General features: G+C 52.8%; 4 protein-coding genes across 4 annotated transcripts; 3 read left to right on the top strand and 1 right to left on the bottom strand.

Moving 5' to 3' along the window:
* Positions 1 to 3,317: 3,317 nt before the first annotated feature.
* SPACA6 (sperm acrosome associated 6) lies at positions 3,318 to 7,754 on the top strand. Its single transcript, XM_030472905.1, has 9 exons — positions 3,318 to 3,591; positions 4,089 to 4,163; positions 4,497 to 4,565; positions 4,807 to 4,830; positions 4,917 to 4,994; positions 5,223 to 5,326; positions 6,502 to 6,655; positions 6,955 to 7,123; positions 7,646 to 7,754. The coding sequence occupies exons 1-9, from the start codon at positions 3,318 to 3,320 to the stop codon at positions 7,752 to 7,754; spliced, it is 1,056 nt and encodes a 351-aa protein (XP_030328765.1).
* Positions 7,755 to 10,685: 2,931 nt separating this feature from the next.
* LOC115602117 (fibrinogen-like protein 1-like protein) lies at positions 10,686 to 12,456 on the top strand. The gene is made up of 2 exons (XM_030472904.1): positions 10,686 to 10,884; positions 11,828 to 12,456. The coding sequence occupies exons 1-2, from the start codon at positions 10,686 to 10,688 to the stop codon at positions 12,454 to 12,456; spliced, it is 828 nt and encodes a 275-aa protein (XP_030328764.1).
* A 1,655-nt stretch (positions 12,457 to 14,111) lies between these two features.
* LOC115602116 (fibrinogen-like protein 1-like protein) lies at positions 14,112 to 20,376 on the bottom strand. Its single transcript, XM_030472903.1, has 4 exons — positions 20,342 to 20,376; positions 16,842 to 16,927; positions 15,796 to 15,915; positions 14,112 to 14,752 (listed from the first exon to the last, which is right to left on the bottom strand). The coding sequence occupies exons 1-4, from the start codon at positions 20,374 to 20,376 to the stop codon at positions 14,118 to 14,120; spliced, it is 876 nt and encodes a 291-aa protein (XP_030328763.1). The 3' UTR covers positions 14,112 to 14,117.
* Positions 20,377 to 20,565: 189 nt separating this feature from the next.
* On the top strand, positions 20,566 to 25,083 carry LOC115602115 (fibrinogen-like protein 1-like protein). The gene is made up of 4 exons (XM_030472902.1): positions 20,566 to 20,569; positions 21,746 to 21,889; positions 23,276 to 23,338; positions 24,455 to 25,083. Exons 1-4 carry the CDS (start codon positions 20,566 to 20,568, stop codon positions 25,081 to 25,083), a joined length of 840 nt encoding a protein of 279 aa, XP_030328762.1.
* The last annotated feature ends 2,124 nt before the right edge of the window (positions 25,084 to 27,207 follow it).

Here is a 27,207-nt window from a genome sequence, read left to right as displayed (position 1 = left end):
GGAACGCATCATATTTCCCCCCTGTCCTTCCTTTGCTTTTCCACCTTGCAAAAAGGCTGCGGGGAAGAGCCCTGGCATTTGCCTAGATGAGCTCTAGTAAAGCAGAAAGGGGGAGCAAGGGTTGAAACACCATGTAGCGAGAAGACACAGCACCAACAGAATGGGAAGGAAACCACTTGAGGAAGCAGGTCAAAGAGCATGTGCTGTTATGCTGTATTGCCTTCTGGTGACTATTTAAAACAAATCAGTAGACAGGGTCCTTTCCTCAGCAGCCTGGTTTTGTGGAGCTGAAGCTGCCCTTAGACTGCAGCAGGAGGTTGGCACTGTGCTCTGGACAGCAGAGCACACCTCCCCACTCTGCTCAAGGACAAGCACTGCTCCCAGTCTGTCTGCTTACCAGGAATGCCTATGTGACTGTACCGGAGGCCATGATCCTGCATAATAGTGTTTGCAAGGTGAAACACGGGTCTCACCACCACCACCAGATCCTTCTTGCTGGCTACTTGCTCTCTGACAACCGCAAAAGTCCCAAGTCCAGGAATGTGGACAGCCTGAAACAGAGGAGATGGTGGATCAGAAGTCTTGGAGGGACAGAGGGAGGACTTTTCAGAGAATGGGGATGGTACTTAGTGTCCTGCCCAGACCTGAGGTACAAAGGAGCAAGATGGGCTCTTTGGAAACCTTGGGAGAAGACAAACAGGGCCTGTGCTTTTCCCTCTCACTCCCCTTCATCCACGAAGACACCGACAGGAAGTGCTGACAAGCAGACAACCATCCTTTGGTTGTCCCACACTTGGAATAAAGCCTGACATGCCCCAGTCTTCCAAGTTTTGTCATGCACCTCTGACTGTGGGGACTCCAGAAGCCCCAGAAAAAGCCCAACCCTTTTTCTGACACTAGACCTGAACCTTATTGTACACCCGAATGGACACAGGAGGTAGTCTGTGCACATCTGTGCCTTGCAGTGTTGAGCTGGGCATTGTTCCGGCTTTCAGAGTAGGGGGAGAACAATCGTACTCCATAGCAAACGGCTGTCAGGACTTCATCGACCTTCATCAGGATGTGAGGGGAGCAGGAAGAGGTAAGTCCCACCTGGTGCAGAGCCAGCTGTTGGCTGATGTAACATGATGCACTGGCCCAAATCTTAGCGAACTCTGCGAAAACAAGGGTAAGACATCATCCTCGGAGGCACCAACCACAGAACCATTCAGCTCACCCCTGTCCAAGAACCCACGCGTTTCTAACACCCATTTTTCAGATGGTCTCTCTAAAGCCCATCAAGAACCAAAGGAGACCTCAGCCTGACCCACTCCCACAGGAAACTGGCAGAGAGGGCACAATGCTGTGCTCCACGTAAATCTCAGAGGCTCAGGCTGAGCCCTGGTGTCTCCCCAGCAGGGCTAGTTTCCCTGTGTTGCATCTCTGAATGCACAGACTCCACATGGCCCACGAGCACCTTCAGCTCTTCAGCTCAGACATGAGCTCAGGGTGGGCAATGCCCACCACTGGGCAAGGAGCAGCCCTTTGGGGCCAGGGACTTCTGCCTGGGGTGCCCCAGGAGGCAGGGGCTATGTCAGGAAGAGAACCAGGAGTCCTGGCTGCCAAATCAACCCGTCAGCCCTTAGGGATGGTCAAGCAGGTTCCTCCTTGCAGTCACCAGCCCTGAGCAGCCACCCGCACAGCCCTCAGGGTTGCCATGCCTGTTTTCAGAGATGGCCGTGACCCAACAACACTCATGGAATTGGCATTGAAGGCCTTACCAGAACTCTTGAGCTTCTCAGTTGTTGGAGACAAGTGAGGCTGCAAGAAGAGCTCTTTTGCCATCTTAGTTGCACCCTTGCTCCACGTCAACTGCAGCAGTTAAGATGGCCAGTGGCTTGCTTTCTTCCTGCAAAAAGCCTCCTCCTCTCTGCTCTCCTCCTCCTTTTCCTTTTCCTCCTATCCCTTTCACCAACCCCGCTGCTGCGTTGCTCCCTCTCTTCGTCTTCTGCTCACTGCAGAGCAGCTCCTCCGGAGCAGAGTGTCCGCAAGCGCAGCCTTATCAGGAGTCCCCGTGGCCTTACCGGGGTTTGTGAGGCAGATGCTGGTCACAATGCAGGTGAGGGACCGGTCACCACTGCGGTGTGGGGCTGTCCACTGTAACCCCAGACTGTTTCACAGAGGGGTGGCAGACAGACCCTGCCAGGGGAGGCTCTGCAGTGGGCAGGGTCTTCAACAAGGGGGAAGGAAGGAAGGAAGGAAGGAAGGAAGGAAGGAAGGAAGGAAGGAAGGAAGGAAGGAAGGAAGGAAGGAAGGAAGGAAGGAAGGAAGGAAGGAAGGAAGGAAGGAAGGAGGAAGAGGAGGAGGAAGGGAGGAAGGGAGGAAGGGAGGAAGGGAGGAAGGGAGGAAGGGAGGAAGGGAGGAAGGGAGGAAGGGAGGAAGGGAGGAAGGGAGGAAGGGAGGAAGGGAGGAAGGGAGGAAGGGAGGGAGGAAAGGAGGGAGGAAAGAAGGGAGAAAAGGAGGGAGGGAGGGAACCCAAAAACCAACAAAAAAACCCAAACAAACAAACAAAAAAACAGCCCAACCAACCAACCAAAAAGGAAAATAACTGCCTTAGTAGAAGGTAAATTCCAGTCCCATAGACTGATGTATGTTCAGGTTCCTCACGTGCTCACAAATCTGATCTCATACAGTGGGAGGGATTTTGCTCCCCCAGTGCCTGTCTTTGGGTTCATCCACTCGAGAGGTGTGGGCAGAGAGGCTGCCAGTGAGTACCTCAGCCTTCTCCACTGTCACCACTTTGCCAGTCCTGTTCACTGGGGCACATTTTGTCTTTGACCTTCCTTTTCTGGCTGACATACCTGTAAAAGCCCTTATTATTATTTTTCTTTACATTCGTTGCCAAGTTCAGCTCCACCGTGCCTTGGCTTTCCTGTCCTCGTCCCTACACAACCAGTGTTCCTATACTCTTCCCAGGATACCTGTCCCTGCTTCCACTGCCAGTACATTTCCTTCTTGCCCTTTAGTTTGACCAGCAGGTCATGACTCCCCTAACAGGGGGGGACACCAGGTAATGAGGATTTGGGGAAACCAAATTAAGGGACTGGAGCTCCTTCTCCAGCGCACACACTCAAGGGGACCCATGTATCCCTACTACTCTCAAAAGGGCACCTAGGTGTCTGGGACCTGCCTAGGAATGCCGCTGGTCCCAGGGACCTAGGCACCCAGGTTCTGCCTAGGAACCCTGCTGTCCCCTGGTGACCTAGACACCCAGGTTCCGCCTAGGAACCCTGCTATCCCCTGGGGACCCAGGCGTCTGGGTGCTCTGCTTCAGGGCCATGGGGTGGTGGTGGGCGCCCCTGATGCTGGTGCTGGCCCCCTGGCTCCCTGGAAACCCAGGCGCCCAGCCAAGGGGACCTGGCTTGTGGCAGTGGGTGGCCCTGGTGTCCTGGCTTCCCGGGGTGCACCCCTGTCTGCTCTGCTTCTGGCCCCCCATTCAGCGGGCACGCCTCTGCCGTGACATTACTGGGGCTCCTCTGAATGACCCCAGACATCGACGCTGCCTTGAGGCTCTTGACCAGGCTGCTGTGCCACTCGCCTCTGTCACTGTGGGTGCGTGAGGAGACCCCAAGGACACCCACCCCCCCTCCTGACTGGCACATCCATCCCAAAGGGGACCCCCACCCTGAACAGGACCCCGGAGCCCTCTGGGATTCCCCACTTCAACCAAGGCTCTTCACACCGGCACTGGCCAGGATCCTGGGCAGTTGGGGTCCCCTTTCCTAAACAGGAACCCCAGGCACCCTCCCCAGATGAGCACCCTCAGAACTCCCAGCCATGCCAATGTCTCCCCAGTCCTGACCTGGACCCCAGGGACCTCTGGGAACCCCAACCCTGCCTGAGACCTGAGAATCAGGAACACAGTGGGGACCCCTGGCCCCATCTAGGACCTCAAGAATCCTGAGGGATATCTGACCTTTTCCACCATCCCTAAACTCTGGTCAGGACTCCAGAAGCCCCAGAAACCCCCAGCCCTTGCTGGTCTCTCCCATCCCTGAACCATCAACCCCAATCATGTACTGGTCCCAGTGTCCCTGTACTGGTCCCAGGGTCGGGGCAGCGCGCGGCACTTCAGGAGATCATAATGGATGCTCTACGTTTTCTGGAGAAGCAGAAGGGCAAGAGTGAGCCTGGGACATGGGACATGAGGGGGTAGGGCTGGGGCATGGGGGATGGAACGTGGAGGCCTTGAATGGGGGGTGTGGTGAAATATGGTATATATGGAGGTCTATGGGCTGTAAGGGGATATTTGGGGAATCTTGAGAGTATATGGGCTTCAAGGTATACAGCTTCTGTGGGTTTCTGATGGGAGTATGTGGGGATATGTGGGCCTTCAGGATGGATGTACAGGGTTGAGGTGAGTTGTACAGGAGATCTGTTGAGGTCTGGAGAGGGTTTATGGGCATCAGAGGTGGTGGTGGGGAATTGTCTCACCTGGGACATCTGGGACATCCCAGAGTCTTTTGAGGTGTCTCTGCAGGAAGCCATCAACACAATCTGGGTGAAGCTGAGCCAGCTGGAGGAAGGTATGGGGCCAGTGGGCACACACAGCTGGGAATCCCACCCTGGGGAACCCTTAGGAAGGGACTGTCATGAGGACTCCCACCCTGGACATCTACACCCCTGGATCCCCACACGGGGCACCCCCATCCTGGAGAAGCCCCCAGGGACCCCATCAGGGCTGGACAGGGGCGGAGCCCTGACAGCTCATCAGAGGGATGCAGATCCCCAGTGATCCCCAGTCTAATGCTGCTTCCTCCCCACCAGCTCCAGACTGCATCCCCCCCTGCGGTGAGTGCCTGTCCCTCTGTCTTGCCACCCCCTGTTCCCAAGTACATCTCCCATCCCTCTGGCACCACCAAGTCTCTCCATCCCAGGATATCAGCCAGATGCCCGCGTCTTCCAGTGTGCTACCTGCCGCCTCATGGACTGCCAGTTTCCCCTGGACTGCCCAGGTATGGGGCCAAGGTAGACCCAGGCACCCAGGCTGAGCCCCCCCCCGTAGCTGGATGCCTCATTTCCGACATGTGGGCATGCCTGCTGGGCCCATGAGCGCACAGGAGCACGCCAGGGTGCTCACCTGCCTAGCCCCTCTGCAAGCACTCTGGCATGTGCAGTTGCAGAGGAGCACATTCTGTAAGCGCATGAGCAGACGTGACTCACATGCCTGTCAATGTTCCCAGTGCAGGACATGCAGGTCCACACAGATGAAGCCATCACACTGCTCTGCGATGTACCCTTTGCCACCCCCCCCAACCTGCCCATTACCTGGATGTTTGCCAAGGATGTGAGTTGCACACGCACGTACACGGGTGTACACAGACCTTCATGAGAGGACTGGGCATACACACAGTTGTGCTCTTAGTGTGAGGAGTATCAATAGCTACAGGTATTGCTCAACAGTAGATGTGTGTGCTATAAGTAGCATGTGTGTAAGCATGCACAGGGATGCAAGCAAATGCTCACCCATGTGAAGGGTGCATGCAAGCAGGAGGCAGGTCACTTGTGTTTGCATATTCATGTAAACTTGCATGCTCACATGTGTGAAGGAAGTGACTTTTTATAGAATCATAAAATCACAGACTGGTATGTGTTGGAAGGGACCTTAAAGCTCATCCAGCTCCAACCCCCTGCCACGGGCAGGGACACCTTCCACTAGAGCAGGTCGCTCCAAGCCCCTGTGTCCAACCTGGCCTTGAACACTGCCAGGGATGGGGCAGCCACAGCTTCTCTGGGCACCCTGTGCCAGCACCTCAGCACCCTCATAGGGAAGAGCTTCTGCCTAAGAGCTCATCTCAGTCTCCCCTCTGGCAGGTTAAAGCCATTCCCCTTGTCCTGTCCCTACAGGCCCTTGTCCAAAGCCCCTCTCCAGGTTTCCTGTAGCCCCTTTAGGCACTGGAGCTGCTCTAAGGTCTCCCCTTCAGGAGCCTTCTCTTCTCCGGGCTGCCCCAGCCCAGCTCTCTCAGCCTGGCTCCAGAGCAGAGCTGCTCCAGCCCTCGCAGCATCTCTGTGGCCTCCTCTGGGCTCACTCCAGCAGCTCCACGTCCCTCTTGTGCTGTTGCCCCAGAGCTGGATCAGGACTGCGGGGGGGGGTCTCACCAGAGCGCAGCAGAGGGGCAGAATCCCCTCCCTCGACCTGCTGCTCACGCTCTGGGGGTGCAGCCCAGCACACAGGGGGGTTCTGGGCTCAAGTGCACATGGCCAGGTCATGGGGAGCTTCTTGTCGATGTGAGCATTGGCTTACATGTGCTCATGCGCTCTGGTTGTGCATCTGTGTGTGCAGACACAGAGAGCATGACGAGCACGTGTGGGACATGAGGTGCATGCACATGCACAAGCAAAGAGTCCCAGAAGCGTGAAGGGGACATGACAAGCAGGACATGAGTCTCTTTTCATGCACGTTTATGCTGTTTGATGTATCTGGTGGACCAGGCTGTGCTAACATGTTCCCCCATGCCTCAGTTGCACACACAGGATCTGGCCCTGTTTGAGGAGCTGAAGGTGGGTGTGGAGGGACTTTTCATCCTGACCATCCAGGACCCCACTCCAGGAACCATCGCCTGTCGCCTGGGAGTCCCTTCTGAGCCCTTGGTCCGCAAGTACTTCTACCTCAACGGTGCGCCCTGCCGCCTGAGTGCCCTGGGGGCAGTGAGTGGTGTGGGGTGGAGTGGGGCCCCGGGAGGGGCCCATGGGAGGGGAGTGCCTGGGGAGTATGAGCAGGGTAGATCCATGGTGCAGTGGGTGTTCCCTGATGCCTGGCTCCTCCGGGGGCAGTGGGGCACATGGGGTGGAGCGGACACCCCCTGATGCTGGGGTCCCTGGGGGCAGTGAGGTCTGTGGCTGGAGCAAGTGCTGTGGGGACACCTGGGCCTGGGGGGCAGCACCCCATGACCCAAGGTACCCGGGTCCCCACAGTATCAGGGGGAAGCGTGGAGGCAGAGCAGGGACTCCAGGCTCAGTTCAGAGCTGTGCTGCACTGGCCCCATGGCAGGACCTCCCTGAACCACATGGCGTTACTGGGGCTGGGGCTGGCGCTTGGTTCCATGATGCTTGTGCTGCTGCTGGTGCGAGTCCTCCTGACCTGGTAAACCTTACCCTTCAAATGCCCATGCTTTGGGGCTGCCCACAGACCATCATGGGACTCCCAAACCCTGTTGGACCCTCAGTCCCTTGGGATTCCCTACAAATGGGGAGGACTCGGGTGTCCAAGGGGGACCATCAACTGCCAGGACTCCTAAACTCACAGGGTCCTCTGTTTCCCCCAGGACTTCCATTGTCCTCTGGCCCATTCCAGGACCACTCCCTTGCACCCAGCACCACTCCAGGCTGCCTTGCTGCCCTCAGATTCCCTAATTGCCCCTGAGACCCTGCCACTTTCCCCCATTTTCCCCATAACCCCACTGCTTCTTTGGGGGCCTCATTTACAGTCAGTTGACCCAGTTGCCTGCCCTCATACCCATACCTTCACCCTTCACATTGTTCCCAGGGCCCCGCACTTGCCCCTTGGACCCCCCAGATGCCCCCTGATATTCCCCGCACCCTGCATGGGGATATAGGGTCTTCTCCCCTCTCCTTTTCTTTCTCCATTCCTCCTTCTGCCTCCCAGGGGTGCCCGTCGATGCTGGAGCCCCCCAGACCTCAGCGACCACCAGACACCCCACGGACCTGGACAACAGGGTCCCCCAGGGGATTCTAGATACCTGGATTCACCCTAGGGGAGCTTGACATGTGGATCCATCCCTGAGGACCAAACCCTGCAATTGCTTTTCTTGCACTGGGGGTGGCATGTGCAAAATGGAACAGTCTGAAAACAGAAACAGAGAGTTCTGAAAATCTGGATTATGCCAGAGATAAGGATCTGGGATTCTTGGCCTTGCAAACAGGCATCTGTGGGTTTATATCCAGAAAACCTGGGTACTGGGCAGTGCATAAGCAGTCCAAAACACAGTTCTGATGTTCCTGGCACTGCATTTCAAAGCTAGCACTAAGGGAAGGTCAGACTGCTACTTGTAGGAAAGCCTCGTCTCGATGCCAGTGTCAAAGATACTAATGTAAAATATACCTTTATGTCATGAGCGCTACAAATGTCAAGCTACTTTCTTCTCTGATTGTTTGCCTAAAAGCATTTTATCACACATTTCTACAGATTTTTTAGGCACTATGTCTGTAACGAAATGGCTGAGCAGTAGAGGAAGAATGCTATACTGTTCCTTGAAGAGATGTAAGAAAAGCCCTAAACACACAAAAACCATCTTGAGACTGTGACTGCTGTTATCACCTCTGGTGCTCTATGCTGCCTTTAAGTGTACCTAGATTTAACTAGAATCATAGACTCATAGAACAGTTAGGGTTGAAAAAACCCACCTATATATGTGTGAAAACCCACGCTGCAAACACACAGGACACACACATCAGTGCATCCAGTCCCAAGCAACTGGTCAAATGCTTCTGTCCCCTGGGCTGACATTCCAACTGTGTTTAAATCTGTGGTGCTGCCAGTGCTGGTTATGGCTGAGGAACCCGAGCTGTAGCCTCTGGCCTGAAGCCTCAGCCTGTACCCCCCTATCCCACAAAGTCCAGTCCTGGCCTGACCTGCAGCTGGAGGCTGCAGCTCACATTTCTCATCCAAGTAATAATGACATTTCCCATTAGGAACACATTGTGATTTTGTGATCTCTGCCTATTTCTTCTGCTGCTAACAAGTGGACTGGGAGGGGTGCTGGGGTGGAAATCACACTCCTATCAGTCACAGGTTTGGCAGATGTCTATACGAAGCAAAGAGAAGGTATGCCTGAGGAGGCAGTGGAGGGTTTGGGGAGCACCCGAGGGCATTCAGAGGGTTCTGGCATGAAAATGAAAGCAAATGTAAGACACTGGGATATACTGCAAATAGAATGGGGGGCTCTGGTTCACCCAGAGACTCTGTCCTCTGGCACTGCCATTCCCCTCCATGTACTCTCTATTCCCCCACATACCACCGTGGTCCCTTCCATTCTTCTCTAGACACTCTCAGGATCCCTCTGTTCCCTTCTGTGGACTCTCAATTGCTCTCCATTCCCTTCTGAGTGCTTGTAGATCCCCTTTGCTCCCCTACCTGCCCCTACCATCAGAACCCCACAGTTCCCATGCATGCACGCTCATATCTCCTCCACCCCCCTTTGTGCACCCCCCAGTGCCTGCCATCCTTTCTGAGTGCCTTACATCCAAACCATGTTCCCTCTACATGCTTTCAAATTACCTCTGTTCCCTTCTGGGTGCTCCTAGATCAAATTGGACTCATTCTGTTCACTTCAAAGCACTCTTAGATGCTCTCCATTCCTATCCAGCTGTTTTCATATCCTCTCTGTTCCCCTTGTTATTCTCTCTTGGAACCCCTCTGTTGCCCTCCTTGCACAAATAGATCCCCTAAATCCCCCCCTACATGTTCAAGTGTTCTCCATTTCCCTCTGCATGCACCCAGATCTCCTCTGCTCCCTTCTCAAATACTCAGATTTCCTCTGTTCCTTTCAGTGCCTGCATAGCGCTGACTTCTCCCCTCTGTGCACACTCATATCACTCTTTTCCACGACAAGCACCACTCAGATCCCCACCAACACCCAGATCCCACCCCTCCCTTCTGTGGGTGCTCGGTTCCTATGATCCCTTCCAGTCCCGCTGTGCACCCTCAATTCCCCTCCACCAGCTGCTCCAAACACTGTCCCGTAACAGTCAGTCTCTCTGGGAGCCTCGGGACTGCTCTGAACTACCCACCAAGAACTAGGCCGAGATTGTCAAAAGCACATTAAACAAGAACCAATTGACCCAGCAGCACCCGTTTGTTCTTCACGCTGGTTGGTGACTGACATTCAAGTGTTTATTTACTAAGCTGCACTCTTCAAAGCTCCCAAATATGCTGTTCCCAGGGGAAATTCCATCCAAGGAGCTAAGCACTCACAGAAGAGACCATTCCAAGGACACTTGCTGGCAAGGGGCTTATTTTCTTCACAGCTCAGAAAGCCGCGCACCTAGAACCACAGGCACCTTCGACTCTGCTTGTGTTTTATAAGGGCACAAAGGAAACCCAGCCTGATTTCCTCCTTCAGGACAAAGGAAGCCAGGAGTGGGCATAGGACCCACTCACCCCACCCACCTCAGAGAGCACTACAAATGCCTCTGTGAGCCCTGCCACTCCGCAGCTTTGTGCTCCAGACGGCATTCCCGCATGGACACCATGGGTGAGTACAGGGCTGGGAAGTGGGGTGCTCCTTGCTGGCAAAGGGAGGAGCACAGTTTGGGCAGCTCAGCAACAGGGATTCACACATGGATGGGGAGCAGTGGCATCGGCGCCCTCTGAGGGCGTACTGACCTGCCACCCCTTCAAACACCAGCAGCTTGTGCCCTGCCTTCTGGCTCACCCCAGCCAGTCCCCTGCTTTAGGGGCCAGGAATGAAACCTGGCTCTGCCAGTTATTGAGTTCTTTGCTCCACCCCAAACTATCTCATCTAGGACCTTTTGGAAGCTGGTCAAGGGGAAGAGGCAAGGTTGTCTACTCCTTGAGCAAAAGAGTAGAGGTCTTTAGGCAAGCTTTCCAGCTTGCACAGACCAGTGTGATGCTGCCCCACATGCTTGTTGCACTTGGTCCTGTTATATGGTGTGGTGCTGGAGCCATGAGATTTCCTGAGCCTCTTGAGGGAGGGTCACATTTCATCTTGTCTCTATCTTTTCCCTTTCTAGCAGTCCAGTGCCTTCTACTCCTTGCTTGCGTGCTGGTCTTGGCTGCCCCAGCCCACTCCATGCTTACACAAACCGTAAACGTCTTCAAGAAATCTCCCTCCAACACTTCGGCAAGTGCTCTGAAGAAAACCAGTATGTAGCGTTCTGTAGGCACAGCAGTGCTCTCACCAACCCCTTTCAGTGCCTTGGCCTGGGCCAACCCTGGCTGGTGAAAAGCCCCAGCCCATGCTCTGCACCAGTGGAGGCTTGATAAAGTGGAACTCCTACTTGAGAGAGGATGTGCTATGATGCCTCAGATCCAAAAAGCGTCATCTCCATAATGTATACAAGCAGCAAGGCTGGAGAGATGTGGCATCAACCCCAGGCTTTGCTCAGCTGGAAAGAGGAGCTCTGCCTATCTGGCAGGATGATCTTAACTGCGGTGGGAGGTCCTGCAGTTAGCAAGCTGAAGGCATGGGGACACCACACCTGCAAGAACAGGGTGGACACAGTGTTGTGTGCTCATATACAGCCAGCTCTGGGTGGGGAAGGGCCCTATACCACCCCCAGTCCTGGCCGTGCTCAGGGATGGTGGATGGTGGATATGAGGAGGTGTACCCAATGCAGGCTGCGGTGCTGTGCATGAGTGTGTGTGCACTGTGCAGACTCTGAGGGTGTCTGTGTGCTTGAAGGAGTTGTTACTTTCCTCCTGTTCCCTTGGTCACAGGCAGGGGCAAGGTCCTCTTCACCTTCTCCCCAGAGTGACCCTGCTTTAGTGACACAACCCCTTTTTTGGGAGACCCAAAGGAGCTCACTAGTGTCCACTAGTGTCCTGGCCTGATAGCAGCATAGCCCAGTGTGACTGGCGCCTTTCGCTGGGGCTGCCCCGTTAGGTGTCCCAGATGGAAGAGGAACAGAGGGCTGAGGCTAATGTGCTCTCACCTCCAGCTAAGCACATATTGACCTCTCTAGGCTGGGACAGCTGATTATCCACCAGGTACTCTGGCCAGATGTCCCAGTATCCTGCCACAGGGTGAAACATGGTCTTGTTTTGTTGCATAGGGTCTTGTTAAATCAACCCTCTCTCCTGCCTCAGGTTGGCCCAAGGACTGCAGTGAGGTCTCTGCTGGCAGCCCCAGCAGCGTCTACATCATCCAGCCCACAGGACTGGACCCCATTGTGGTGTACTGCGAAATGAATGCGACCGACAGGGGCTGGACGGTCATCCAGAGGAACCGGCAGAGCACAGATATCACCTGGGCCGAGTCCTGGAGCACCTACAAGTACGGCTTTGGGGACGTGCACACAGAGTACTGGCTGGGCACTGAGTACATCCATCACATCACCAAGCAGAAGGTCTACCAGGTCAGATTTGTCATCTGGGATGCCACAGATAACATTAAGTTTGCAGACTACAACCTCTTCAGTGTGGAAGATGAGTCCCACGGCTACCGGCTGAGGCTGGGCTCCTACACAGGGACAGCGGGGGATGCCATGGACTCAGACAATCCCAGGAAGGTGCACAACAACATGAAGTTCTCCACAAAGGATCGGGATCAGGACACTTACAGAGGGAACTGTGCCTCCCGCTATGGGGGTGGGTGGTGGTATTCAGCCTGTTATTCTGTACAGCTGAACGTGAAAGGCGGCATAACGTGGGGCAGCCTGTGCAAAGGGAACTGCAAAGCTTCTGCCACCCTCATCAAACCAGCTCTGAACCATTAGTACTCTTTTCCCCTCCTGTCTGCATCGGGCACATGCCAGACATGTAGGGCCATTTTGCTGGCTCGGGGTGAACAGGCTTTTTCCTGTATATCAAAAGCTGTTTTCTTTTCCTCTTCTCTTCAAAAGTACCAGAGTTCCATGTTTTATCTCTGGCCTTTCACCTGTGGTGGGTTTGTAGGATCGTTGTTAGAACAAGTCTTTATAAATGCTGTGGTTTCCAAGCATGTTCCTTCTGGGGAGAAAACTGTGCTCAGAAACCTAAACCCCTCCTGACCCAGCAGGGTCTTATTCTCTTTTTGCTTTGTGGGCACACATAACTTCAGCAGAAAACTATCAGTCATCACTAGCTAACCCGCTGTAGGTTGCTCTGAGCCCAGGCAGGCCACGTACACACCATATCCCTGCTGTCATCTGTGTTCATCCTGCAGAATAAAATTGCTTTCAGAACCTGCACAGACATACACAAGCGTCCTTCTCTATTTGGCAACTTCTCGCAACTGCTGCCAGTTTCATGCCAGGAGCAGACCTGAGGCTCCTGCTGCAGCAAGACTTTCAAAGGGAAATCTTTTCATAAGACTCATGCTGCTCCCACATGCCCTTCCCAGCACAGTCCCACCACAGCAGGCTTGCAGGTGGGACACAACCAACGGGGCAGGTTGTGTGGACATGAGTCCAGCTAACTGGGGAGGAGATGCCACCCCCAAGCCCACGTGCTCCCTGGTCTCTGGCCAAAACACAGGCACGGATCACCCATGGCCAGCCAGGTCTTGGTGGGTCCTGGCCACCCAACATCACTGGCTCCAGGGTGGGAAAGCACTGGCTATGCAGCAATCAGTGCGCTGCCACCCCCAGGAGCCCCACAGCCGCTTGCTCCCCACTGCAGGAAGCCCAGGCTGAGCTCCATGGGGCTGCCCCAAGACCTCCGCTCAGCCTGAGGCTCCCCATACCCTGGGATCTCAAAGCATCACACCCACCCCATGGCATGAACCCCCCTCCTGGTGACTTGAAACCCCTCAGGGGCATCCCTGACCCTCCCACCCCCTTGACCCAGGATGGAGCTGGGACTCCAGCTCCCCTAGCCATGGCACGGGGCAGTGCAAGATGAGAGTGAGTCTCGGGGGATGCAGCAAATAAGCCCTCCCCATGAACACGATGCCTCCTCAGCATCCTCCATTGCCCCAGGACCTTGACTGCTCCTGTGTGTGTGTGCAGTGACGCTGTGGCAGGTAGGCACAAGGCAGCAAAGTCTGGCTCCAGGGTTTATTGCAGCTGATTTCTCCCACAATGGGTAGCAGAGCTGTGGGGTGTAGGAAGCCCGGGGAGGGAGCAGGGCCTGAGCAAAGCAGGGATACACTGATTGCACAGGGAAGGGAACTTGCACTGTTTCCCTCTGCCCAGGACAGGAGCGGGTGCACCCACCCCAAACCAATGCCTGCACCCCAGCGCTGGCCAACACCGCGGCACTGGGCAAAGCTGCTCCAGGCAATTGCTCTTGAGCCCCAGAGCCGCTGTGTTTCAGCTGGTGCTGGTGCAGAGGCTGTGAGCAGAGCAGGACATACACCGGGACCGGCACAGGGCTGCTGGCAGGCACGGGAATGGGGGGCTGAGCTGGGGATGGTGGCACTCCCCCAAACTCCCGGAGGCTGGGCACTGTGGCACGGTCAGCACACATCTGTGGGTTTGACCAGGATGAGGGAGGATGAGCAGTCGCCATTATCGCAGAATCCTGGCCAAAGGATGTGGTTTTTGGCATTGAGCAGGACGTTCTGGCACCTGTCATACCACCAGCCCCCATAGCTGCTGGCGCAGTTCCCACTGTACTGGTCTTGGTCCTTGTCGGTTGTGCTGAACTTCATGTTGTCATGGATGCCCCCCTTCTTGGGGTGGTAGAGTGTCAGGTAGTCATCCCCTTCACCAGAATATCGGCCCAGCCTCAGGGGGTACCCACTGGCCTCACTCTCCACCCTGAAGATGTCGTACTCGGCAAAATGGGTGACGTTGGCTTTATTCCGCACGACGAAGCGGACCTTGTAGGTGCCCTGCTGTGTCAGCAGATGCAGGTACTCGGTGCCCAGCCAGTGATCGCCCTGCACATTCCCGAAGCCGTACTTGTAGGTGGTCCAGGATTGCTTCCACGTGAGCTCAGTGTCATGAGAGTTTCTCTGGACAACAGTCCAGCCCTTGCCTTCGGTGTCCATGTCACACCACACCACGCGTGGGGGGGACCGTGCTGGCTGGATGACGTACACCCCACTGGGGCTGTTCTTGCGGAGATGGCTGCAGTCTGCGGGGAACCCTGCGGCAGCAGCAGTGGCAAACACAGGTTGGGGGCGGAGAGAGAAGAGTCATATGAGTCTCTCAGTGCAACAAGGAAGCTCCTGTAGGGAATGAGGACTCAGGACAAAAAGGGCTGGTTTATCTGTGCTCTATTCCACAGCACAGAGTGGCTTTTCCACTGGCTCATCCATAGGGCAACCAAAGGTATCTAAGACAGTGGCTCTGGTAAGAGCCCTAGGATCTATTTCTCATGACTTTCTACTTCATTTGGAGCTTTCTGATGCATCTGGCCAAGAAAAAGGGGAAAAATGTCTTCCTGATGCCAGTGATGTCCTGCAAGTATATCTGGCCCTCACACAAGGCCCTTGATATATTGAGCTGCAGTTCTTGAGAGGATCATAAGTGCCAAAAAATGCTCCACTGGGTGAGGATATGTAATTAAAATTGACGTTTTCCCTAGAATCATGGCTTTGCAAAAGAAGGCCAAGTTTCTCCTTCATAGGGATCTCTTCCATTAGCTTGTTGCAGTTTATCTGCTGGCAGGACTGATCTGTCATGACTTACTTGCCAAACTAGTTTGCTGTCTAATTTGTTTTTCTTGTTTTGTATCTGACGAGGGACAATTTGCTGTGGGCAGTTCCAATTCAGCACATGAAATTCTGTTTTCCTTGGGCACACGGGTCTTGCAGGGAGTGTAACCCCCCTTTGCAGGGAGGAAGGGAATACTCCTAATCCAACTAAAATAAATAATTAAAAAAAAGATGCTGGGAGGATCTCTCCTAGAACTGAAGTGTAAAATGACACAAGCACCACAGAGCAATCCTGCCAAGTTATGGCATTTGCACAGAAACCCTTTGGTTTCAGAATGGAGCCACCAAGGAGGTGAGGATGGTGTCAGGCTGCTTACCTTACAAACCATAGCCCAGGGGTCTGTGTGTGTGCATCAGCCTGGGTGCATGATGGCACTTAGCAGACCTGAGAGTCAGTGCTGAGCTAAGGAGACACTGTCCTGCTCCGCACCTTGGTGCCCAGCCAGTGCCCCCCACCCCGTTCCATACTCACCACTGCGGGGGCTGGCAGTGGGTACTGCTGGGCCAGCACTTGCACCGAGAAGAAGCATCGCCACCACTGTGGCTAGGAGGAAAAGGCCCCCATGGAGCAAACTTGTTCTAGCCTGGAGCCCTGGGAAGGGAAGGAAAGGGTCCAGCACCATTAGGATCCCTGGGCAGTCCCCTCTGCCGCTGTCGACAGCCCCTGCGGAGCTGGGATAAGAGAAGACAGAGCCACGGGGCACAGGCAGGAGCAGGGAGCTCCCAGCGTGATGGGAGCTGCAGCTTCAGTGCAGGCTCTGCCCCTGCAGAGCTGAAGCAAGGTGAGAAATGGCTTTGTCACCTTTCCGATCAACCCCTTCCCTGCAGCAGACAGTAACCTGCAGATCTGTTCTTGAAACCTACAGCCCAGGAGTAGCTAAGAGGACAGTGACACAGCTAGATCTGCGGAGAGTAGTTTGCTGGGGAGCAGGATTGCAACAAAAAGTTCTATCTGGAACAATCATGCTTAAGCCTGTTACACAAACCACTCCAGCCCAATGAGAGCTAGTGAGAAACCAGCACCAACAGATGGGTTCTATTGCACGGATACCAGCTTCCAAGCAGACAGGAGGAAGTCTCGCAGTGACACAAGCCCAGACCCTCTGTGCTGGCCACCAGCACACTCCTACAGCCTGCACTAGCTCAGTTACTGGGGGAGATGCCATCACACCTGGGGAAGGAGCCCTGTGCAACCACATGTGCCACATGCATCGGTCAGAAAAGGAAAGGACCATGTGGAAATCTAGGTTTCCACATTAACCTCCCTTGACAGGACATGACAATACAGGGCAGAGGTAGCATGGGGAAAACATAGGCTAGCACCAAGCACGTGTGTCATTTGGTGCTTTCGTCGTGTCCCTTCTGCTACCATAGTGCCTCACAGCATGCATCACCCAGGCAAGATCATGGCTGCTGTCCTGCTTACCACCTTGTGCCTTTCTATACTCACCCCAGTCACATCTTGTTTGAGCCCAGCACCACACATGAATTAAGTGTGCTGCTGGGCAGATAACTCACCCATCACAACAGCACAGCTGAGCAGAGAGCAGGAACCCAGTGGTGCACCCTCCCATGCTGAGCTATCCACGGTGACTTTATAGGCACTGCATACACCCACTTGTGCTCACACTTGTTATTTGTAGAGGCACAAGGAGGCACTTGCAGATTGTGACTCAAGCAGTTTTCAGATCTCGTGACAGCAGTGCAGCTAAAGCCCTTGAGGACAGGGAGGCATACCCTTTCAGCCACGGAAGTACAAAGTAATACCCTCCATGATGAGGGATTTCAATTATTGACTGTCCCAGTTACACAAACACTATACTTGAATTGCTCGCTTGGAGCAAATTCTGGAGAGCCATGATCAAACTGAAGTGGAGAGACCCAGCTTTTTTAAGGACATACACACAGTAAGCAGCAAAGAAGGAAAGATTAGGTCTCCTATGTGCCCAGTCCCAAAGGTGACCTCGGAAAGGACAGGTGCTCAAGAGACATGCCTGCTCGCTAACTGGTGCCAACTAACCACTGGCAGGTTTCAGGATCGATGAGTTAAGTCATTGGGTTGGAACCAGGGTGCAGCAGCCAAAAGTCACAGCGCCCCTGGCACCCCAATCTGCATGATCTGAGTAGAGGGCAAGGGCTCCAGGTAACAAGCAGGTGACTGTGGCGCCCCTCACCATTCTGCTTTCCAATCTCTGTCTTTGGCCTGGTGAGACCCTGCAGATCTCCAGAAATGTCGACCAGGGGTTGCTCTCTTTACAGGAGCGAAATGCTCTCAGGATTGATTGTTTGGGAGGACTGTACAGACAGCTCCATCACTTTGTGAAACCAGTGTCAACAGGATAAAGATGTTTGAATAAAGATGTTTGTTCAAGAGGATAAAGATGTACTTTCTTCTCCTGTGTTGGTTTCAGTAGCCTGCTGATCAGATGTCTTCTTCATGGCATGTGAGATAAAGCAAGCCAGTCTCAAGCTGAGGCTCCCACCAAACCTCTGTACTGCAGGAGCCCACATCAAGCAGTGCAACTTGCAGGTCTGGATGGGCAGCAGCATCCAGACCTCTCCAACGTAAGGGATCCATGGATCAACTTCCATCTGAATGCTTACATGTCACCCCTGCCTGCTTGGTTAGAGGTTGGGGGCCCTTGCCCGTAACCTCATTTGTTTCTGGAGAATCACAGAAGCAGCACTCCCGAGTCTATGGAGGGAGAAGGTCTCAAGAAGTACTGGGAGGAAGGATGCCTTTCTGTGGAGACAGGGGAAATGGGTGACTTAAGAGCTCCCATGGGCTGGCCCCAGAGCTAATGCCAGTGCTGAGCAATGCAACGTCTCACATCGTGCAGGGTGCCTGTGCCAGGGACAGCAGGTAGGCTGCTGCTGGTGAGGGACCACCAGGGTCACAGCTGGCAACAGAGCTGCCAGATGCAGCAGGAACATGGGCTAGGCAGACCATGGAGAGGAAGTCCTCCCCTGCCGCTCTGTACAGCAGGCTCCACTGGGCTGCTCCAAATAGCTGCAAATGGTATTTCCTTCAAAGAAACAGCATGTCAACAGGACAGCTTATCTACAGTCCAGCAGAGGCACGGGTTTGGCTTTAGCTCATATTCCAGTAGATGGTCTTCAAAGTTGTCACAGGTTTTCTGATTCAGACTAACATTGGACCTCTTTCTAAGAAGACAGCTGCAAGAGGACCTCTGAGAAGATACAGGTTGTAAGCAGAGCTAAGGCCAACAACCAGTGGTTGCACTCCAGAGAGGCAGAGTAAAGGGCACCACGGGCTCAAGGGAGGAGGACGAAGGCACAAGCAAGCACGTTCCGGTGCAGGCAGCTCTGCAACTAGCACAAGGCTGGGTGTCATGGCTTTGCTCCTGCAGGTATGCAGAGGCATAAGGGCTGGGGAGGGTGGTCTTCAAAGAGCCAGAGAAACACTGAGACCAGGAGGACTCCCGAACGCTTCTGATCTGATCTCAAAGCCAAAGCAGTGCCAACTGAGAATGGGTTGCTTAGGGTCATGTCTGGCTCAGTAGTGAAACTGTCAAGGAATGGAGTTCCCACAACTTCTCTCTCGCCCCCCACGCCCCAGTCTTTGAACACCCTTAGGCTGATTTTTTCTTTTCTCTGATTCTAATTTCCCTCCCTTCCTTTATGTCCATTGCCTCCCATCCTACCCCTGTGCACCTCCAAGGAGAACCATGGAATCACAGGAATCACAGAGTGAGAGAATAATTTAGGTTGGGAGAGATCTCTGGGAGTCCAATCCCTGCTCAAAGCAGATCTAAAAATCAGGGACTTGTCCAGTCAACTCTTGAATACTACTAAGGATAAAAATGCCACAGCCTCTCTCTGGGCCCATGTTCCAGTATTTGACCAACTTCATGTTAAAAAAAGGCCCTAATCCTAGCTGGAATTTCCATCTTCCAATTTAGACTCATTGCTTCTCAGCCCATCACCATGCACATCCTTGAACAGTTTGGCTGCATGTTCTCTGTATGATCCCATGAGGGAGATGTAAGCAGCAATAAGACCTCGCTGTTGCCTGCTCTTTTTCAGGTGGAGCAAGCCCAGCTCTCCCAGATTCTCGTGACACATCCTGAGCTCCATGCCCTTGACCAGTCCGGTGGCCTCCACTGGATGTGCTCCAGTCTGTCAGTATGTTTCTTGTGATGAGGGGTCCAAAATGAGACACAGTGCTCTGAGAAGCTTCACTCTGCCTGCTCCCAAGGAACAAGTGACAGGACAAGAGGAAACGGCCTCGAGATGCACCAGGGGAGGTTTAGGTGAAGATTACGAACAATTCCTTCCCCAAAGGGTGCTCAGGCATTGGAACAGGCTGCCCAGGGCAGTGCTGGAGTCACCGTCCCTGCAAGTGTTCACACACCATGTAGATGAGCTCCTTAGTGACATGGGTTAGTGGTGGCCTTGGCAGTGCTGGGGAACAGTTGAACTGGATGATCTGAAAGGCCTTTACCAAACAAAGTGATTCTATGATTCTAAATCCATGCTGTAAGCGGTCCTATGGCAGAGAGGGACTTGAAGTAAGACCGTTTTACATCAGTGTCACACCACAATTCCCAAAACAAATTGTGATTGCTGCAAGGGCCGTGGTGCTGGGGGATGCTCTTGCACTGTGCATTGTGCAAGAGGCAGTATGGTTGTGGTCAGCCAGGCACGTCAGGAGGCCCATGGAGTGGCACTTTCTGAAGCTAGGTGCACAGTTTCCCAGGAACACTAGAGTACCTCTTCTCTGAAGAGTCTAATGGGGTCCCCCGTGGCTCTTGGGCCCCATGCCTGCTCTGGAGAGTGATTTACGCCTGATGTTTGATTTCCACCCAGGAGGGGGAATGTCATTTGGGTATTTACTTACGAGTTGAATTGTGCAGAGGTGCCTAGAGGATGCCATTCCCTGGGGAAACCCTGCCAGGGGAGGGGGGCAGCCAGGCACTGTAAATCACAGATTTGGTTTAAGACATTTGCTTATTGGCACCAAATTATTTGCTTTGCCTCCAAAGAAAGCTCTTCACCTTTGTGAGACACAGCCTCCATTGTCCGAGGACATACCACTTAATGATGAAGAGCAAATAAGCCGTTAAACCACTAGTTCTGTTGCCAACCAGAGGACAAGTGGTTTGCGTCTCCTGCCTCCACCCCCCCACCTGCTGAGCCCTATAACTTTCAGGCTGGACACCCCTCCAGCCAGGCCAAAGCCACTCGGTTTCCCGCTCCGCAGGGTCCCCGCAGTGACAGCATGGGTGAGTGCGGGATGGGATGGGAGGGGACAGCGCTGCTGTGTGTAGCATCCCGGCGCTTTGTCTTCTGCAGGGCTTCCTTCTCCCCACACCCTGGCCATCCCAGCACAAAGTCCATTACATTGTCTGGGCTCGCTGTGCCCCAGGCTGAGAACTGGAGCAGGAGCCTGCTCCAGTTCTGCTATTTTCAGGCTGTATCAGTGTATCTGGAGTGTCAGATAGCCCATTTTTAAAGCCTCATATTTACCAAACATTCTTCATAATTTTCAGTTCTCCAAGGAAAGTATTGAATACCCTAGAATAGAAAACTAAGGTTTTAGATATTCTTGCTTAAGGAGTGATATTGAACAGGTATCAAGATCCGGAGGGTAGATGCTCGAAAGCACACTGCTGTCCCCAGAAGAACAGCCAGGAGTGGCTGATACTCTTCCCTGCATCTTCTTTCTACTCAAACCTTTCATGACCATTCGTGAGGGAATGGGCCAGCAGTGGAGGGACCACCGCTTCTCGAGGCCTTAAAGAAGAGATGCCTTTAAACATGCCCCTAAACACAAGCATATGAAGACACTAAATGTCATGTAGAAATTGAGAAGCAAATCACTACCAAACCTAGCGCACAGCAATAGGTTTGGCTCTGGTGCTTTCCAAGCAGTAGAGGGATCACATTGATAATCTGCCAGGGTGAGCAGGGAAATACACACAGCCCTTCCTGGGGCTTGTTCCCACTCAGACATTGGGGTTCTTACTGGCCACAAACCTGGCCTGGAGGCAGGCGTGGTCCCAGTTTACACCATGTGAGTGTGTTATGAGTGTGTGATGGGAGCAGGGAGGGAAGAGGATTCCTCCCTCCATGCTCATCCTGCTTGCTGTCTCCAGCCCCAAGACTTAGGTTTACAGGGATTTCTGATTACTGTCCCCTTGAATTTGGACAAGGTTTTCACCCTTCTGTCTCAAAAACCACCAATAGCAGACGCCACTGCTGATGACTCCTGTCAATGAGTATGTGTCAGCTCATCTAAATAGCGAATTGGGGCTTAGAGCTCCAAGACGGAGCTCTATATATAAATAAGTTGATTTTCCTATTTTACTCTGTGAGTCAGGGAGTCAAATGGAATTCATGGCTCTCCAATGGAAAAGTTATGATCACTTTCTTCTTTTTCCAATCTCTTCCCATTTCAGCTGCCCAGCACCTTTGTCCCCTGCTTTTCACCTGCCTGCTGGCCCTGGCAGCATGTCTGCCTGCCTTGGACATAAGAAACTTGCATCTCCTCAATGGCACGCTGGATGAAATCATGAATGTTCCGCCAGAGTCCTCCCAGTTCGGTAAGTGTACTGCTTAGAAGGCAGGGGCAAACAAGGTCACATTCAGTCAGATCCAACACAGACCTCCTCACCAGCCTAACCAGACCCCTGTAACATGGAGGAGGGCCTAAATACTGCTCTACGTGTGTGTGCAATGCCAATGTAATATAGACAGTCTTATGGAGCAAGAGCCGCCTCAGAGTCCTCCTCTGCTTGCTGCTTGTCTCTTCTCCTGTCTGGCATGAAGTTCTTCTGTCCATAAGTGAGTCCAACAGCCCAAAGCCCAGAGTTCTCAGGATCCCAGAAGAAGGGACAGGTTTGGTCTCATTGGCAGCAATACCAAGCCAAGGGTGTTGTGGGCCATGGGCTCTTCCTTGGAGAAGCAGTATTGAAGATGTTAAGGCAAATAATCACAGTGTGTTTTGAGGACAAGGAGAGCAATAGCTACCTCTGGAAATCACAAGGCCAGTGGAGAACTCAATTCAAGAGAGAGTGAATACAAAGAGGAACTAAATGAAGTTAGTACAAAGAGTCTAAGCAGCGGCACTGACATAGAGCAAGCAGCCAGATGATGGCACAAAGTAACCTACAAATACCAGGTCATATGGGAGCAATAAGGAAGCCTCCAAGAAATGGTTCTGCAATAAAACTGAGGGCTGTGGGTGGGATGTGACGCAACAGAAATGGCTGGTTCTCTTCCAAAAGAGGAGGAAGAATTCTTGACAGAAGAGCTCAAGGTCCAAGTGTTTGGTGCTGGTTCCACATCAGCCTTCACTGCAAAGGTCAGCCGTCAGGGAACTGCCAATAGAGGGAGCAGCCATGGCTGTGACAAGAGCTTGGGCTTCACCAAGAACAGCAAGTCTGAGTAGAGAAAGGGGGTGTGCTCTGGGCTTCACACTCATCTCTCACTCAGACCAGTCTGAAAATGTGAGCAGCATAAACTCAAGATGGGTAAGGAGGGAGGCATGCCGGAGAAGACAGGCTTGACTTGTGGAGGGGTGCTACCACATGGACGGGAAGTGAAGGCAGAAAGGAGCAGGGGCAGACTGTCGCTTACAAAATGAACAGGAGTGATTAGCTTCATATGATTGTAAGTAAAAGTAAATACCATGTTACATGACTGTTTCTACTGCACTTTAGCAACCATCCTTCCGGTTGTTTCCAGACCCCTTAGTCTTTCCCACACATAGTGTGTCCAAATCCTTCTCACCAAGGAAGCATCTGCCCCATTCTAACACCACATAAATTCCCCTAACTACCAACTGGCTGATATCTGAAGCGGTAAAGTCCCTATGGAATTGGGAACAACAACAGCAAAACAGGAATATCATCTGCATGCTCTCCCAGCAGGCATTTGAGATGTGTACTCAACACTCACTCCTGTCTCCTCTGTTCTTGTTAATTCAGATAATGGTACCCAGCATGTTCGACAGGTCAGAGATGTCGCCCCCCACCCACCAGCAGGCCATGGTAAGTCTCTTCTCAAGGAGTACATCTGCTCAACGGGTTTCACCATTTCTGGGCTCATGAGGAGCTCTCAGCCACCTTAGCCCATGTCCTGCATGTACACTGGCTTCTCCCATCAAAAATGTGGATTTACTGATAGGCTGGAGGGGTGTCACAGCTCATCACCTCGGGGGGCTCTATTACTAGCCATGTCCTGGACTCAGTAGTTGTGAGGATCTTTAGCAGGGGGAATTTTCCACCTAAAGATCCAAAATGGAAAGTGATGATTCATTACTGGCCTCTGGGAAGTTGTGATTGGTTATTTTCCTCTTTTCACTATACAGTTGATCAGAAGACTGGGTAAGACAAGGACTGACTGTGTTACTGAACTGACTGAGTCAACGGTAACCCTTAGGACCACAAGATAGGTCCTCTCTGGGTAGGAAAAACCAGTATTCTGCACCTGGGTACTGGGAGCAGAGCAGGTCCCTTCCCAGAAGTGTGTAGGTGCATTCAGCTGTTTGTTGTATGACGTACTGACACTTTGGAGCATTGAAAGGCCATAATAAAATCAAAAGCCAGGAAGTCCCTAAAGAGCTGGTCAGATAAGCCCACAGAAAACTGATGGATTTTCCCTACTGATATCACAAGGGCTGATTTAATTATTAGCAATATGGTTGTCTTGATCACACTCCAGGGTTTCTGAGACTACTATAAGGTAATATAAAGCTCTAAGGTCTCCATGCTGTAACAGCAAATGGCTTTATAACCCAGGTTTGCATTTGTCTGTGTGGTGATACATCATCTGCATGCTACAGACAAATCCCCACAGCACTGTAAGACTGAATCCAGCCTGGGCTAAGTGCATTGTGTGCTGGGTGAAGGCAACGTCTGGCTTGGCCTCACCAGGCCAAAATATTTTGGCAGTGTGTTCCCATCAGTTTGAATTCTGTCTTGGGGAGATATGAAGCCCAGCTCTTATGTTGACCATTTCAAGATTTCAATTTACTCCTGCAAGCACATGGCAGGAATATAGCCCAAGAATGTGTGTGCAAAAGGATATAGGAACAGAAGAAATAGCAGGTGCTTTCAGTGTCTCATTGTGTGGGATTTAACAACCATCTCTGTTTCCTGCTCCAGGCTGGCCCAAAGACTGCAGCGAGATCCCCGCTGGCAGCCGCAGCGGCGTCTACATCATCCAGCCGAAAGGGCTCCACCACATTGTGGTGTACTGTGAAATGAATGTGACACATGGGGGCTGGACGGTCATCCAGAGGAACCAGAAAGACACACCAGTCACCTGGGCTGAGTCCTGGAGCACCTACAAGTATGGCTTTGGGAACGTGCGCACCGAGTACTGGCTGGGCACTGAGTACATCCATCAGATCGCAAAGCAGAAGGTCTACCAGGTCAGATTTGTCATCCAGGACTCCTCAGACAACATCAATTTTGCAGACTACAACCTCTTCAGTGTAGAAGATGAGTCCCACGGCTACCGGCTGAGGCTGGGCTCCTACACAGGGACAGCGGGGGATGCCATGACCTCAGACAATCCCAAGACCATGCATGACAACATGAAGTTCTCCACAAAGGATCGGGATCAGGACACTTACAGTAAGAACTGTGCCTACAGCTATGAGGGTGGGTGGTGGTACTCAGCCTGTTACTCTGTACGGCTGAATTTCAAGGGTGGCATGACATGGGGCAGCCTGTGCAAAGGGAACTGCAAATCCTCCCTTATCCTCATCAAACCAGCTTCATATTGTTAGTGCTTCTTCCCCCACCTGTCCACACTGGACACTCTGCAAAGGCTCTGCATGGCCAAAGAGTTCAAGCTTTTCTGGAGCAGAGAGAGGAGCCCAAGGGTAGTAGGGTTGTAGTGAAATGCCACTTTCCAATTGCCCTCTCTGAGTGCAGGCTCCCCCTCTGCTCAGCTATTTTCCCCTGTGCTTGTCAATGATTCCTTGTTATTACGTTCATAATCAAGAATAAACAATTACTTGTGAAATGTGTGGATTCCACACGTACCTTCCCTGCGGGAGGAAGACACTCAGCCCTGGAGTGACTTTTCATCAGAGTTTCTTAGCTGCCTCCAGAACTCACAGCAAGCAAAACAAGCTACATGCCACAATTTTCCATATACTCTGTGCCTCTCTGCATTGTCTGGTAAAGCATCCCAATAAATTTGCTTCCTTGAGCTCATTCATCATTAATGAACATCTGTCCTGTATCTCTGATGTGCTCCCACTGAGACCAAGGGTGCTAGGACCCAAGCTGGGTGCTAGGACCCAAGCCAGGTGCTAGGACTGAAGTCTTGGGGCTTGTGGAGGAGAAAAAAGCCTTGAGTGGTTCTCACAGGAATGGATGTAAGAGAATTAGATCTAGTTACACTGACACAAATCACCTGTGATCTGCACAGCAGGATTCAGAATGAACGTGGCATGGGAGAGAACTCTTCCCGCATCATTACCACGGTCACAGTCCAGGGGCAAAAGCTGTGCCAATGTCCTGGTACCAAGGTTCTGCTCCTGCCACGAGGCTGCATCTGTCAGGATTTGTTCCTTGCTACCTGTTTGTCTGCACAGTCATGCCATAATCCTGTAGAAACATGACTTCAAAGTCATCAGTAGATCTGTCTGCTGTGACCAAGAAGCAGTGAACATATACAGAAGCAAAAGAGAAGTAGGTCAGGTATTGGGAGGCTCTACCAAGGGAAGAGCTCACTACAGGAATAGGTTCACCATATCCAAGTTTCCGAGACCAATTTAGATGAACCTTCACCAGGAAAATGCTGTGGTTTAAGCCCAGCCGGTAACTCGGATCCACGCAGCTCTCTCACTCTCCCCCCTTCTTCCTCCCCCCACTCCCAGAGGGATGGAGAGGAGAATCAAAAGAATGTAACTCCCACGGGTTGAGATAAGAACAGTCCCGCAACTAAGGTATAATACAAACCCCTACTGCTACCACCAATAATAATAATGATAAGGGAAATAACAAGGAGAGAGGATACAATTGCTCAGCACCCACTGACTGATACCCACCCTAACCCGAGCAGTGATCTGGGCCTTCCGGGTAACTCCCCCTGTTTATATAGTGGGCATGACGTGCTGTGGTATGGAATACTTCTTTGGCTAGTTTGGGTCAGGTGTCCTGTCTCTGCTTCCTCCCGGCTTCCCCTCCTCCCTGGCAGAGCACGAGACTGAGAAAGTCTTTGATCAGAGTAAACATTACTTAGCAACAACTAAAAACATCGGTGTTATCAGCGTTGTTCCCAGGCTGAAAGTCAAAAGCACAGCACTGCACCAGCTACTAAGGAGAAAAAATGACTGCTACAGCTGAACCTGGGACAGAAAAGTACAGACAGAGCTCATGCTGCGAGGGTGAGGGACAAGGCCCCTACACCTCCTCCATCCCACAACACTCACGTGCTGCCAGGGCAGACTGTTTCACCTTCATAAACCATTTCTGGCTTCATCTTGGGGCAGCACAGCAACAGCAGTGAGTTCCATTTCCAGGACTAATGGCTAAAGGAAAACCCAGCCCTCGCCTGCAGAGCTGGCAGTAATAGGGCATCTCATGGCTTCTGAGCAGATGGGCACAGTGGTGCCAGGATGTCCACAGGATGCTCAAGTGCAGTGTAAGGGGTGAAGCCAGTGCAGTGACAAGTGGGATGCACACAGTGCGGTGCAGCACAGGGCACACACAGTGCAGTGCAGGATGCTGCACTGTGCAGTGACGGATGCATATAGTGTGGTGCAATGCAGGATGCACACAGCAGTGTGCAGGCAGAGGATGCACGCACAGAGCTGGGTGAAGTGCAGGAATCTCCCCCTCTACTCTGCTCTGGTGAGACCCCCCCTGCAGTCCTGCGTACGTCTCTGGAGGCAACAACA

The sequence above is a fragment of the Strigops habroptila genome (genome assembly GCF_004027225.2).
Source record: "Strigops habroptila isolate Jane chromosome 13 unlocalized genomic scaffold, bStrHab1.2.pri S16, whole genome shotgun sequence".
In the NCBI taxonomy this organism is placed as follows: domain Eukaryota; kingdom Metazoa; phylum Chordata; class Aves; order Psittaciformes; family Psittacidae; genus Strigops; species Strigops habroptila.
The sequence above is the reverse complement of the archived record's forward strand: the minus strand, read 5'-3'. Positions and strand labels throughout refer to the sequence as shown.